Below are 16,028 nucleotides of genomic sequence, written 5' to 3' on the forward strand. Positions count from 1 at the left end.
ATGGGAGGGTCGGTTTTAGCAACGAGAAGGGTAAAGCGACCACACACACGCACACACACACACACACACACACGCACACACATACACACACAAACACACACACACAGGTTGACAGACACACAAACAGGAGGGAAGAAAAAGGTAATATATGCATTGAGAGAGAGAGAGAGAGAGAGAGAGAGAGCAAGCAGTGATCAAGTTACTGAGCAAACTTTGGAAGATGGCAACATATGACGAGCCTTCACTCACGCACGCACACACACACACACACACACACACACACACACACACATACACACACACGTACACACACACAGAACATCTAATCTTTCTCCCAATTAGGCCTCATTGCTTACACACACACACACACACACACACACACACACACACACACACACACACACACGTCAGAATCCAAGTCTAGCATCTCGACACTTGCTATTATTTCCTCCTCCTCCTCCTCCTCCTCCTCCTCCTTCGCCTGAGTGGAGCAGTCCAGTAACTAGTACTCTGTCTCGCCTTGACCTTAACAACCTGTCATTACTGTGGTGCATGAGAAAGACAAGGAGGACACAAAGATGGTAAATTTTGATGTACTACGGTGTACGATGTAGCATTGAAGGCAGCTGTGAACTGTATGAGTATCCGCAACCCACGACTTCTGTACACGTCCGTCATAGCCTCTACAGAAATAGCCCAACGCGACGCAGGAAAACAGCGGCGCGGCATTGGTAACGGTTTTATTACATTTCAAAATATACGGGGCAATTTTCCTCTCCTTCCTCTTGTGACCGGTTTTTGGCCTTATCTTCCTCCTCTTCTTTAGGGAGTTGAGGGAGGCCCAGCGGCTCAACAGCAGAGCAGGAAGGGGAATGTTTAAACTAATTAAGTTAATCTTCGTTCAGGAGCCAAACACTGCGGCCGCCTCCCTGAGCTCCACCTGCCATCTGGTGGCCCTGGTGAAACTACAAAAAAAACAAAAAAAAATTGCTATTTTTCGCTATTATTTAGAAATCACATTTTTTCTCCTAGCTACGGTATAGAGATACTTGACTTGCTAGTAGTATTTAAGAAACAAGGAGATGCGAGAAATAGGAAATTCAAATATATTTTTTCTCACATAAGCAATCGTCACATACTATATGTTGTTATTTTAAAGTCCTATATAATAACTCTAATATTATAAGATGATAAAGATGTGCGTTAGAATTAGAAATATGAAATACGTTTAATACTTGGTGCCGGGAGCGTGCGGTATGTTTAGCAGCAGTGTAAACAACCTCTGATCGGAGAGACAGGTGATTGCATCGTGTTGCGTGCTGAGTGTTGAGTGCTGAACAACGACACACACCGTTAATCTTCCTTCAGCTTACAACAAGGAAGTCGATAGCCCTGAGCTCTTCATCTACACCAATTTCTTCATACTTTTTCACCCTATTTACCTTCTCACGTGACTTTCTGTGTTTTGTGTGCTATGTCAATTCCCATGCTCAACCCTCCAGAGGCTACGTTTCGTGTATAGTTTTGAATGCTTCAGTGCATGCGAGGTTGTGTGGGAGACCGTGACAGGCCGTGGTGGTGAATAAGTTAGCTCAGCGGAGGTGGCAGCCATGTGTGGCCGCCGCCATGACCACCAGCTGAAGTCTGTCACTCGTTTAGTCGTAGAAGTGCAGGTAAAGTCCGTCACTCGTTTAATAGTAGTAGTAGTAGTAGTGATGCAATTAAAGTCTGTCCAGCGTTTATTAGTAGCAGAAGTGATGCAATTAAGTCTGTCCATCGTTTAGGAGTTCACCTTAAAATACAATGCGACACACACACACACACACACACACACACACACACACACACACACACACACACACACACACACACACACACACACACACACACACGCTTCGCCCCCTTCATACTAACATAACCCAGATCCCATGTACGCCATAAAAGTATACATATGTACGTATATAAAAAAAATACCAATTATGTGTATAGTTACGCGCACACAAGTATAAACAAACTACCATACGTTCACAGATGTAAGTATAGAATAAAAGGTATACAAATGTGCGTCTCTATAATCAGGTGCACATATGTGCGTATGGAGGTGTACACACAGGTGAGGGGCGGCACTTGCCTCTTAATTAAGGGCCGACAGGTATTTGATGTGTGTGTGGGCGCGCGCGCGTGTCTCTGTGTGTGTGTGTGTGTGTGTGTGTGTGTGTGTGTGTGTGTGTGTGTGTGTGTGTGTGTGTGTGTGTGTGTGTGTGTGTGTGTAATTAACAACAGGCACACACACTTACCTTGGCGAGGGAGGAGGCGACGGAGGGCGGGGCAAGGAGGAGGAGGAAGAAGAGGAGGAAGAGGAGGAGGAAGAGGAGGAGGAGGAGAGGTGGATGCCGTAAGTGGAGAGTCGTCGCCATGGCTACCTCTCTCTCTCTCTCTCTCTCTCTCTCTCTCTCTCTCTCTCTCTCTCACTTAGGTATTATCATGGTGGAGAGATGAGGAAACGGAGAGGGAGAGGAAACGGATAGGGAGGAAATTGAGAGGGAGGGAAAGAAGGGAGGGAAAGGGATGGAGAGGGAGAGAGAAATAAAAAAAGGAATATAATATGAGAGGGAATAGAGAGAGAGAAATAAGAGGAGGAAAGAGGAATAGGAGAAGATGGAGAGAGAAGATGATAGGAGAGGGAAGAGAGAGGGAGAAAAAAAAGAAGAGGAATAGGAAGATAAAAGATAAGTAAGAGGAGGAAAAAAGAGGAATTCGAGAGGATGAGAGGGAATGGAGAGGGATGTAAGAGGGAGGGAGAGAAGATTAAGAGGAAGAGGAAAGGGGGAAATAAGTTTAAGAGTAGGAGATGAGAGGGATCTGAGAGGGATGTGAGAGGGGAGGAGAGAAGTTTAAGAGGAAGAGGAAAAAGATAAATGTGAGTAAGAGTAAGAGGGAGGGAGAGAGGAACAAGAGGAGAAAAGGAAAAAAAGAGTAAAATTAAGAGGTGAGAGGGATCTGAGAGGGATGTGAGAGGAAGGGAGAGAGGAACAAGAGAAGAGGAAAAAAAGAGGAAAAGTAGGAGGTGAGAGGGATGTGAGAGGGAGGGAAAGGTCCTCTTTATCCTCTTGGCGGCCAGGTAGGTGCAGCTAATTGCCTCTTGGACAGGTAAGAGGAACGTTGAACTCACTTTCCTCTTCCTCTTCTTTAAACTCTTTTGTTCTGTATATTTTTCTTTTTCTTTCTTTCTTTCTCTCTCTCTCTATTTCACTTTCTCGTTCATTATCTTTCTTTCCTTCTCTCACTTTTCTCTCCACTTTCTATTTTTCTCTATTTTCCTTTCCTCTTTTTTTCTTGGTTTTCCTTTTTTCCTTCTTCGTCTTCTTCTTCCTCCTTTCTTTCACTTTCTTTAACTATATATTTTTCTTTGTTTCTCTTTCCTTTGTTTTTCCTCCTCTCTCTTTTTCTCTCGTTTTCTTTCACATAATTTTTGTATCTGTTTTCTTTCCTGCTTTATCTTATTTTATTTTCTTCATCCATTTATTATCATTTTCCTCCAACTCCTCTTTCTTTATTTTCCTTATTTCTATTTTGACTCACTTTTATTTCGTTTTCCTTTTATATTTCAGCTTTTTTTCTTTTTTTCTTTATCCTCTCATTCGCTTTTCTATCGCCATCTTTATCAATTTCCTTTTATCCCTTTTTCCCTCTTTTCAATTCACTCTTATCTCCTCCTCCTCCTCCTCCTCCTTCCTTTGATTTCCTTATCTCTCTCTTCTTTCTTTCTTTCTTTCTTTTTTTCGTTTTTTTTTTCACTTTCTCCTTCTCTCTCTCTCTCTCTTTCTTTCTCTCTTTATCTATCAATCTGTTATTTTCTTTATTTTTCTTCTTGTTTTAACTCTCTCTCTCTCTCTCTCTCTCTCTCTCTCTCTCTCACACACACACAGGATGATGCACTCTCACTCTCACACTTTTTTTTTCTTTTTTTTTTTACTTTTTCTCTCACTCAATCACTTTTTTCTTTCCTTCCATCTCTCTCTCTCTCTCTTTCTTTCTTTCTTTTTCTTATTTATCGTATCTTGTTTGTTTGTTTGTTTGTTTCATCATCTCTCTCTCTCTCTCTCTCTCTCTCTCTCTCTCTCTCTCTCTCTCTCTCTCTCTCTCTCTCTCACGTATAGATTATCTTTTCAATATTTCTTTTCTTTCTTTCTTTCTTTCTTTCTTTCTTTTTCACACGAGGTTTTTTTCACTAACAAACATTTTCTTTTTTCTTCCTTTTTATTTCCTTTTCTTCCTTTTTCTTCTTCCTTTCCTAAGTCACTGAAGATAAAACTTAACTTCTTTTCCAATGATTTCTTTCTTTTTCGCCTTTCTCTCCTTTGGTTTGTTTTCTTTTCCTTCTCCTATTTCTTTCTTTCTTATTTACCTTTTTCTTTTATCTTCCGCTTCTCTGTCTTCTTCTTTCTTGTTCCTTGTCCTCGTTTTTCTTCTTCTTGTTATTATTTCTTCTTCTTTTGTTTTTCTTTCTTTATCGTCATATGTTTTTCTTCTTATTTTCTTTCACCCTCTCTTCTCTTCTCTTCTCCTCTCTTCTCCTCTTTTTCTTCCTTTTCCTCTTCCTTCCTTCCTTTCTACGTATTTACACTACATATTTTTTTCTTGTTATTTGCCCTCTTCCTCTCCCCTCTCTTTCCTCTTTTCATTTCATTCCTCTCCTCTAAACGGATATTCCTCTTCTTCTTCTTCCTTCTTTTTCTTCTCCTTCCTTCTTTCCTTTCTAAACTGCAAAAGAGGAAAGAGGAAAAAAAGATTAAACTACATTAGCATAATAAAATCTCTTACCATTATGTCTATTTTTGCTTTCTTTTTCTTTTTTTTTTCTTTTTTTTTTTTTTGGGGGGGGTCCACACTATCTCTATTTAGGACACACACACACACACACACACACACACATACGTACACAGACAGAGACACACTTACGGAATGAGAGCGAGAAAGAGCCAGAGAGAGAGAGAGAGAGAGAGGTGTAGCAATATCATATACACCCTTGTTCATTCTCTCTCTCTCTCTCTCTCTCTAACACCAACACCAAAACACCACCTACTTTTCATTCTTCATCACCATCACCACCATCACCACCACCACCTACACCATCACCACCACTTAAACTCATCCACTTTACTTACTTAATTTGCCTCACACACAGCTAATCGTCCTCCTCCTCCTCCTCCTCCTCCTCCTCCTCCTTTTCCTCTCCCTCTCCCTCTCTTAAGATGCAAGATGGGATCCTGTCGTGGGGTCATGATAATATTCTTAGTAAGGGAGAGGAAGGGAGAGGAAGAGACAGGCAGGGGAGTGAAGGAGAGGAAGGGAGAAAGAGGAAGGGAGAGAAATTGACTAACTGACTGACTGATTGATGGACTGAATAACTAACTGCCTGACTGACTGACTGACTGACTTACCTGGAGGCTGTATCGAGTCCTGGAGGCTTGACTGACTGGCTGATTGACTGACTGGCTGACTGATTGATTGACAGACTGGCAGATTACACGACTGGGGACGAGAGAGAAAAAAAGTGGTAATGGTGATGATAGTGGTGGTGGTGGTGATGATAATGGTGGTGGTGGTGGTGGTGGTGGTGGTGGTGGTGGTGATGATAATGGTGGTGGTGGTGGTGGTGGTGGTGGTGGTGGTGATGATAATGGTGGTGGTGGTGGTGATGGTGGTGGTGGTGGTGATGACAAAGTGAAAAATGCTATCAATATGCATGTGATAATTCTGTCTGTGCCTGTGTGTGTGTGTGTGTGTGTGTGTGTGTGTGTGAGAGAGAGAGAGAGAGAGAGAGAGAGAGAGAGAGAGAGAGAGAGAGCAATGTGTGTGTGTGTGTGTGTGTGTGTGTGTGTGTGTGTGGATCAAATCAATTCTGTGGTTACGGATTAAGAAGATTGGAGAAGTGAAGAAAAGGAGAGGAAGGGAAAGGAGAGGAGAGGAGGGGAGAGGAGAGGAGAGGAGAGGAGGGAAGAGGAGGGGAGAAGAATGGGAGATTGAGGGAGAGGAAGAGAGAGGAAAAGAAAGGAAAGGAAAGGAAGGGAAAGAAAAGGAGAGGAGAGGAGAGAAGAGGAGAGGAGAGGATAGGAGAGGAGAGGAGGGAAGAGGAAGGGAGAAGAATGGGAGATTGAGGGAGAGGAAGAGAGAGGAAAAGAAAGGAAAGGAAAGGAAGGGAGAGGAAAGGAAGGGAAAGAAAAGGAGAGGAGAGGAGAGAAGAGGAGAGGAGAGGAAGGAAGAGGAAGGGAGGGGAAGAGAGAGAAAGAGAAAAAGAAAGGAAAACAATGGAAAGGAAAGGAAGGTAGAGGAAAGGAAGGGAAGGGAAAGGAAAGGAAAGGAAAGGAGAGGAGGGGAGAGGAAAGGAAGGAGAAGGAAGAGAGAGGAAGAGAGAGGAAAATAATTTGAAGGAAGGGAAAGGAAAGGAAAGGAAAGGAAAGGAAGGAGAAGGAGGAGAGAGGAAGAGAGAGAGAGAGGAAAATAATTTGAAGAAAAGGAAGGGAAAGAAAAGGAGGGAACGCTGAAGAAAGGGAAAGGAAAGGAAAGAAAGGTAAAGGAAAGAACAGACGGACAGACAGACAGAGACAAAAATAAAAGAAATACAAAAATATAAAGAAAAATAAATGAAAAAAAAGTTGGTAAAATATTGACAGCACTAAAAACAGACATATCGTCGGGCCACAACGTAACGTATATAACGAAAACGGATAAAAAAATAAAGTATTGAACGAACCCACCAACGAACGCACGCACGAACGAACGAGATACAAAAAAGAAGAAGAAAAAAAAAGATGTAGAAATTATGACCACGAACGAAAATAAATAGTGAAAAAAATAATAATAATGTAGAGAGAGAGAGAGAGAGAGAGAGAGAGAGAGAGAGAGAGAGAGAGAGAGAGAGAGAGAGATGGATAGATAGATATAGACAGATAGATAGATAGATAGATAGATAATATTAGAGTGCTTCAATAATATCACGGACAAAGGCACTGATGAACGGGCGATAAAAATAATAAATTAAATTATTATCACCAAAAAAAATGAAAGAGGAGGAGGAGGAGGTGAAGGAAGAGCAGGAGGAGGAAGGAGGAGGAGGAGGAGGAGGCTCAACGCTTCATGGTAACAGTCATAAAACACACTATTGATGCTATGTTAATCCCACTATAATGCTAATTCTAACGCTATAACAATGACTCGCGCTTGACGATTGCTATATAACACTAATGCACCGTTGCTACATCACTGGTCGAAGCTTCATTAAAAACCGTTCGTCCAGCGCTGAATATAATAAATGAATTGTATCACTAATGTATGCTATCACTAATGAATTCTAACACTAATGAATTCTAACACTAATGAATTCTAACACTAAGGTCTATATTTATAAACGTGTCGGGCTCCCATTGCGACAATATCCCAAGGCCACAGAAAAGATTAACCGAGTTTTCATGGGAGGGTGATTTTCCTGCTTATACTACCACTACTACTACTACTAATACTACTACTACCACTATTATAACCCTTTCTTCTTCTCCTGGCATCTTCTTTCTCTCCCTCTCTCTATCCCCCCTTTCTTCGTCTACGATCTCTACACAATGAGATTTTCCACACCGCATTCACACCGCCGCGGACGCCCAACGGAGAACACGACTGCGACCCCCGCCAAGACCTTATCATTGGAGACCCGCCCTCAAACCTAACGACCTTCTCTCTCTCTCTCTCTCTCTCTCTCTCTCTCTCTCTCTCTCTCTCTCTCTCTCTCTCCCTTCTCTTCCCTTCCCATCTTCCTCCTCCTCCTCTTCCTCCGCTCATCTCTCCCTTCATCCTTCCTCCTTCCTCTCCTTCCCTCCCTCTCTCGTTAGCTTTCCATTTCCTTTCTCCTCCCTCTTCATAAAAAAACAATACCTTCTCCTCCTCCTCCTCCTCCAAATCCTCCTCCTCCTCCTCCTTAGCCTTGTCCCTCAGATCCATCCCTCCACCTGCTTCTCTTATCCTCTCCTCCTCCTCCTCCTCCTCCTCCTCCTCCTCCTCTGCACCCAATAGCCACTTTGCTTTACCTTACACTTGACACTTTAATAAACAGAGACTGCGATCTGGAGGAGGAGGAGGAGGAGGAGGAGGAGGAGGAGGAGGAGGGGTGTTACTTTTTGAAGCAAGAGTGGGAAGGGAGGAGGAGGAGGAGGAGAGAAGGAGGAAGAAGATGAGAAAGAAGTGGATGGAGGGTTAAGGAGGAGGATATTCTGAAGGAGGAGGAGGAGGAGGAGGAGGAAAAAAGATAAGAGCCTGAGGGAGATAAGAACGAAATTAAGAGAATGAGAAACAAGAAAAAGAAGAAGAAGAACAACAACAACAACAACAACAACAACAACAACAACAACAACAACAACAACAACAACAACAACAACAACAACAACAACAACAACAACAACAACAAGAAGGCCGAGAAGGAAGAGGAAGAAAAGAAAGGAAGAAGGAAAAGGAGGAGGCCGAGGAAGCGGAAGAGGAAGAAGGGAAAGAAGGAAAGGAGGAAGAAAGAAAAAAGAGAAGGCCAAGGAAGAGGAAGAGGAAGAAAACAAGAAGCTAAAGACAAGGAAGATTAGAAGGAGGAGGAGGAGGAGGAGGAGGAGGAGGAGGAAGAAGATAAGAGTGGAGCATTATGCAGATGAGGGCATTTCTGTGCAGTCTTAACGCCGCTGGTTCTGTTAACCTCATTAGCCCCGAAACATCGTAAATATCCCAAGTCCTATTGAACATCGCAGCCTATATACAACATACAACCTCTATAAACATCGTAACCTCTATTATAAACACCGTAACCTCTTTAAACATCGTAACCCCGATTATAAACATAGTAAACTCATTGTAACATCTGTAAACATCGTAATTTTATCGTAACCTCTATGAAATATCTACCTAAACATCGTAAACACTGTTCTAAACATCGTAACCCCATTGTTAAGTATTATAAACATTGTTGCCTCTATTTATGCATCGTAACCTTTTTTTTCACGTTCATCCTATGGCTGGGATGGGCTTTCTTGGTGGGGCTGATGGTCGGCCCCGACCCATTATGGCACAGGCAAGGATTTACAGCGGCGCCAATTTGCCTGGCTCACGCTGCCCCCCCGGAGCTCATTTTTTATCCTCGTTTAAGAGCTAGTCTAGAGTCCGGGTTGACAGATGGTCTTCAGGACAGCATTTGGGTAGTCTTACGGCCATACCATACATCTCCCTCGAAGCCTTAAACTTTCCTCTTCCTCTTCCCTTAAACAGTGTCCCCTTCCTGCTAGATACTATAACTTGATCACGACTCCTTCCCTCGCTAGAGCTTCTTCGATTTGGGTTGGTAGCCTCTGCAAACACCTCCATATGTAAATCTTGATAATTGAAGCATTTTATATACATTAGTGTGATTATACTATATAGTGTGATTATACTTTGGTGATTATACCAAATAAAATGGTTAATTGAATGGTAAATATATAGGTATAATTGCGAACATAGCGTGAGTGATAAGGTTGGCATCCTTGCGCGGCCCGTGTTTCCACCTCTCCACGCAGCCAGCCCAGGGTCCACACGTGCCTGCCGCTATCACTATTTTTTTTTTTTTTTAAGGAGAGCTAAGAAAAAAAGGCAAAAAAAAAAAAAAAAAAAAAAAAAAAACACTACTCTCCGAACAGAGGTTAAAGGAGTGTCCAAAATCAGAGGTTAATTTCGGGAGGAGAGGTGTCCTGATACCCTCCTCTTGAAAGAGTTCAAGTCGTAGGCAGGACTGCTCTGCCCCTCGCTACCATCCCGTCAAACAAAGAGCCGTCAGAAAAGTGATCGAGCCCCATCGGAGCTATAGCAAAAGACTACCTGCTTGAGTTAATCAAGCAGGTGTGTTGACACGGCAAGGGTTAAAAATCATGATACAACCCTAAAGTCTTTGACAACATTTTAAATCATTTATTTAAAAAAAAACTTTTGCCGATTCATATTAGATCAAATAAGTTTTATTATAATTCCTGGATCATTTACTACTATATTAATGAAAGAAATACAGGATTGACGCATAAAATATGCGAAGGGGCTGACGAAGATGTGCCTATCTCGACCCCTTGCCAGATTCCAACAATTTCGCCCAAGAACACCTTCCCTTCCCCTCGGGGAAAAAAACTTCGAATAATATGGTAGGAGAAAATGGCCGAAGAGGTTCAACAGTCGAAGAGGCTGCCTAGTGGTACGGCCGTTAGGCCACTCGGCGGTGACTGAAAAATTGGCAGCTTGTTTGTAGGGGCGGACAAGACTCGAACTTGCGTCATCATGGACGCCGCGCGGGCACGCTGACCATTCAGCCACCGCCTCTCCTTGATATAACCATTGCAATCATCGTATTAAATATTCTAAGAACCTAAGAGATATACTAACTTGACTTCGGCATTTCTAGGCCACAAGTAAATATGTAAGTAAATATTTAAGTAACCTCTAAGTCAGCCTCGCCAGCTTGTCTATAAGGGAATCAACATCCCCCTCAGCCAATCAGCAAATTCAATCGATGCTCTTTTTTTTTCTTCTTCTTCAGCGACAAAAGAACTTGACAATCAATTCCTTCCTTCCTTTGTCCGTCCCAGCACCTTCAGGCACCCCCCCCCCCTCTCTCTCTCTCTCTCTCTCTCTCTCTCTCTCTCTCTCTCTCTCTCTCTCTCTCTCTCTCTCTCTCTCTCTCTCTCTCTCTCTCTCTCTCTCTCTCTCTCTCTCTCTCTCTCCCTAAAAGGCCTTTCCTAATCCCCTCCCCTTTTACCCTTCTCTCTCTCTCTCTCTCTCTCTCTCTCTCTCTCTCTCTCTCTCTCTCTCTCTCTCTCTCTCTCTCTCTCCTCACTAACGTACCCTTGTCTTCCCCACCCAAGTCCTCCTCCTCCTCCTCCTCCTCCTCCTCCTCTTCCCCTTCTTCTTCTTCTTCTTCTCCGTTCTTCTTTCGCATATCTTCCTCCTCCTCGTCTTCCTCCTCCTCTTTCTACCTTTTTATCATTCTTCCCTTCCCTTTCTTCTTCTATTTCCTCCTCCTCCTCCTCTTCCCATTCTTACTTCTTTCGTGTCCTTCCTCCTTCCTGCTTCCTCCTCCTCCTCCTCCTCCCGACACACACACACACACACACACACACACACACACACACGGCCACTCTAGCCTTCAGATTTTTCCTCGGCTTTTTTTCCCTCCTTATCTCCGCTGTCTCCTCTTTCCTCCTCTTTACTGCTCCTTGTCAGGGCGAACACGTGCTAGGCTCACAGACTCCTCCTCCTTCTCTTCCTCCTCCTCCTGCTCCTCCTCCTTCTTCTATTACTGCTACTACTACTACTCCTTCTACTTCTACTACTACTACTATTACTGTTACTATTTATATTATTGCTAAAACTTCATCTTTGTTTTTGTTCTTCTTGTTCTTGTTCATATTCTTCTTGTTCTTCTTCTTTTTCGTTCGTATCTCTCTCAGGCTCTTATCTTGTTCCTTCTCCTCTCCTCCTCCTCCTCCTCCTCCTCCTCCTCCTCTCTTCTACCGCTACTACTACTACTACTACTACTACTACTGCTACTATTACTAAGTTTGTTAATATTTCTACTACTTGTATTATGACTATGGTATCTCTCTCTCTCTCTCTCTCTCTCTCTCTCTCTCTCTCTCTCTCTCTCTCTCTCTCTCTCTCTCTCTCTCTCTCGTACGGATCTGCATTCCATGTCACATCTGATTTTATCCTCCCCAGTACACCGCTCTCTCTCTCTCTCTCTCTCTCTCTCTCTCTCTCTCTCTCTCTCTCTCTCTCTCTCTCTCTCTCTCTCTCTCTCTCTCTCTCTCTCTCTCTCTCTCTCTCTCTCTCTCTCTCTCTCTCTCTCTCCCTCGTTACTATGATTGTAAATGATAAATAAAAATTGTTTATATTTTACTCTCTCTCTCTCTCTCTCTCTCTCTCTCTTCCAATCCACTTCTCTTTATTTTTTCATCTAAATCCGTCTGTTATTTTTTTATCTCTTAACACACACACACACACACACACACACAAGCTTTTTTGCAGACATGAGCGCTCAGTATTATAATCAGTTCGAGTCTGTGTGTGTGTGTGTGTGTGTGTGTGTGTGTGTAATGATGTCTCACTCTCGATAATCCGTCTTGTCGCAGCTCATTACTAGTACAAACATTATTTCTCTCTCTCTCTCTCTCTCTCTCTCTCTCTCTCTCTCTCTCTCTTTTTTCTCGCTCTATTCTATCTCACTTTTTCTGTCTTTAATTTCATCTCAAACTATTCAGAGCAAGAGCGTTCGAGGGGTCATTCTCTCTCTCTCTCTCTCTCTCTCTCTCTCTCTCTCTCTCTCTCTCTCTCTCTCTCTCACGAGAGATAAAATATTATCGTGTCATATGCACGTGTTAATCAGCGAGAGAGAGAGAGAGAGAGAGAGAGAGAGAGAGAGAGAGAGAGATGGTTGTTATAGCACATGACTGAATGTTTGTTGATGGTGTGAAAACCACCATCACCACCATCACCACCACCACCACCATCACTATCACCACCACCACTAACTACTCCACTGATAAGTCTAACCCTCATTACCACCACCACCACCATCACCACCATCATCACCACTATCACAAAAACTAACAAACACAATCTCAACGCCCATACAAGTGTTCTCTCTCTCTCTCTCTCTCTCTCTCTCTCTCTCTCTCTCTCATAATATAATATATAAAAAAATGAATGAGATGAGGAGGAAGGGAGGAAAGAATGGAGGAAGGAGAGAGGAGAGAGGATGGAGGATAGAGAAGGAGAGAAGAGAAGAAAGAAGGAGAAGAGAAGAAAGAAGGAAAAGAGGAGGAGGAGAAGAGGAGGAGGAGGAGGAGGAGGAAGAGGAGGAGGAGGAGGAGGAGGAAGAGAGGAGAGAGAGAGAGAGAGAGAGAGAGAGAGAGAGAGAGAGAGAGAGAGAGAGAGAGAAGAAGGAAAGATGAGAGGGAAGAAGGAATGATGGAAAGAAGGAAAAAAGAGAAAAGGAAAGAGAATGTGGAAAGAGTAAGGAAAGGGAAGGGAAGGGAAGGGAAGGGAAGGGAAGGGAAGGAAATCAATGGAAGGAGTGTGAAAGGAAAGAAGAGAAAGGGAAGGGATGCAAAGGGAAGGAAGGAAGGAAGGAAGGAAGGAAGGAAATCAATGGAAGGAGTGTGAAAGGAAAGAAGAGAAAGGGAAGGGATGCAAAGGGAAGGGAAGGGAAGGGAAGGGAAGGGAAGAGAGATGAAGGAAAAGGAAGGAACGGAGGGAGGGGAAGAGATAAAGAAGGAGAGGAGAAGGGAAGGAGATGAATGGGAGGTGAAGGGGAGATGTGAAGGGAAGAAGGGGTGGACCATTAGCTTGTCTGTATCTATTAATGAATGGTGTGCAGCGGTGGTGGTGGTGGTGGTGGTGATGGTGGTGGTGAAGGTCATTTGCCAGGTGGTGGTGGTGGTGATAGTGTTGTTATTGTTGTTGTTGTTGGTGTTGGTGTTGGTGGTGGTGGTGGTGATGAAACAACTACTACTACTACTATTACTACTACTACTACTACTACTTCTACTACAACTACTGCCACAACAACTACTACTACTATTACTACTGCTTCTACTACTACTACTACTACTACTACTACTACTACTGCTACTGCTACTACTATTACTACCGCAACAACTACTACTACTATTCATACTACTACTACTACTACTACTACTACTACTACTATTCATTATCATAGTATTAGGCTCATTACCTGCCCAATTACGCTCCACTTTTCAACACCACCGATGCAAAACACCTCACCACCCACGGTCAATCACCATCCATCACCACCACCACTACCACCATCACCACCAACACCACCAGCAACAATGATGATAATAATTGTGAAGAAAAACAGTATTTAAATTGATCGTGTTCACCACCATCACCATCACCACCATCATCACCACTACCACCACCACCAATAACAAAAACAACAACAATTACGTTCCCACCAGTACAACGTTACCACCTACTTGTGCAATCTGCTTCTCCTCCTCCTCTTCCTCCTCCTCCTCCTCCTCATTATCCTTTCTCCTACTCCTTCTACTCCTCTTCCTTGACTATTCCTTTTATCCTTCCTTCTCTTCTTCCATACGATCTTCTTCCCTTCCTCCTCCTCTTACTCCTCCTCCTTTTTATTCTCAATCATCCCTGGTCTTCCTCCTCCTCCTCCTTCTCTTCTTTCTCCTTCTCCACCTCCTCATTCGCCTCTTCTTACTTATCTTCTCCTCCTCCTCTTCTTCTTCTCCTCCCTCCTCCTCTCTCCTTCTCCTCCTCCTCCATCTCTTCGTCGCATCAGCTGATTCATGTAAACAAGACTCAATACAAGAAGCTGTGTGTGTGTGAGTGTGTGTGTGTGTGTGTGTGTGTGTATGCGCGGTTGCCTACCTCCAGATAAATGGTTGGCTTATAAGGCGCAACATAAGCTATCTACTGATCCATTAACCACCACCACCACCATGACCACCATCATTACCACCACCACTACCACCACCAACACCACCACCAGCATCACCATCACGTAATTATGACAGTATGGCTTGACGTAACACACACACACGCACACACACACACACAAGCTGCAAGACAGGTACACACGCGCATTCACTCACACCACACCCATACATACACACACACGCACGCACACAAAGGTACACATACACACATACACACACAAACGCACAGGTACACCTAACCCTCAAACACACATACACACACGCACACCTTCCCTCTCTACCTCTGTGAACGGAGTCTAAGTCAGATGTCAGCAGCAGCAGCGTGGTGGGGTCGCACAGTGAGCAGACAGCGTAGAAACACACGTCTAGTTCCCCCTCCCGCCCACCACATACTGACTGCCTCTGCCTGCCTCTGCCTCTCTCTCACTCCTCCTTGATGCCTTGACCCTCCATTCCCTTCCCTCCTTCCATCCATCTCTCCCTCCCCGTCGATCCTACCCTGCTGCCTCTCCTCTCTCTCTCTCTCTCTCTCTCTCTCTCTCTCTCTCTGTCTGTCTGTTTATGTCTGTTTTGCCCGGGTTGTCTTCCTTACTCAGCATCCTTCACCTCCACTTTCATTACCACTTCTGCCGCCTTCATCACCGCCACTCTGCCTGCATCACCACCTTCATAACCACATCACCACCACCACCACAAGTAGCTACCAAATCTCTCTCTCTCTCTCTCTCTCTCTCTCTCTCTCTCTCTCTCTCTCTCTCTCTCTCTCTCTCTCTCTCTCTCTCTCTCTCTCTCTCTCTCTCAGCATCATCACCACTGCTACTATTATGATATCAACACCACATCATCACCACTCATTTACATCACCACCACTGCTATTACATATCACCACAACTGAGCACCATCACCACCACACTGCTTGCTTGCTTGCTCTCTCTCTCATGCAACTAACACCAACACCACCACCACCATAATCATCACCAGCATCACCACCACCAACCATGCAGTCATCACCAAAGACAGCTCACCACAATTTTACTAAGGATGCTGTCCCTCTCCACCACCACCACCACCACCATCAGTGCCATCATTATTTCAAGCACAATCTAACCACCACCACCACCACCACCACCATTGACCGAGTGCATGTTTCATTAACTCCACTATCATCACCACCATCATCATCAATAAGAACATACCAAGAACGCAGAATCATTTCCTCCTCCTCCTCCTCCTCCTCTTCCTCCTCCTCCTCCTCGTCTTCTTCTTTTTTCCCCCACAAAGGAGATTCTGACACAGGCCTTGAGGGCATGTGAGAAGGGGAAGAGCAGGAAGAGGAGGAAGAGGAGAAGGAGGAGGAGGAGGCAGTATTTTCCAATATCATAGAATTCCTGAAACATATTTTTTTCTCATTCTCCCTCCCCCTCTTTCATCCCATGCCGACACCTCGTCCTCCTCCTCCTCCTTCCTCCTCCTCCTCCTCCTCCTCCTCCTATC

General features: G+C 44.0%; 1 protein-coding gene across 2 annotated transcripts in view; it reads right to left on the minus strand.

The window, feature by feature from the left end:
- Positions 1-14,947, minus strand: part of LOC127008420 (A disintegrin and metalloproteinase with thrombospondin motifs 2-like) — a 132,029-nt gene extending 117,082 nt beyond the window's left edge. Inside the window, exons 1-3 of one of the 2 annotated variants that reach the window (XM_050880566.1) lie at positions 14,816-14,922; positions 5,445-5,535; positions 2,298-4,764 (exon numbers count right to left, since the gene is read on the minus strand). In XM_050880566.1, the coding sequence (XP_050736523.1) occupies positions 2,298-2,417 (120 nt within the window). In that variant the 5' untranslated portion in view covers positions 2,418-4,764; positions 5,445-5,535; positions 14,816-14,922. Of the gene's footprint in view, positions 1-2,297; positions 4,765-5,444; positions 5,536-14,815 lie in introns of both variants that reach the window. The other variant, XM_050880567.1, reaches the window with a different exon arrangement.
- Between the last annotated feature and the right edge of the window lie 1,081 nt (positions 14,948-16,028).

Source organism: Eriocheir sinensis, chromosome 37 (assembly GCF_024679095.1).
Source record: "Eriocheir sinensis breed Jianghai 21 chromosome 37, ASM2467909v1, whole genome shotgun sequence".
Lineage (NCBI taxonomy): Eukaryota > Metazoa > Arthropoda > Malacostraca > Decapoda > Varunidae > Eriocheir > Eriocheir sinensis.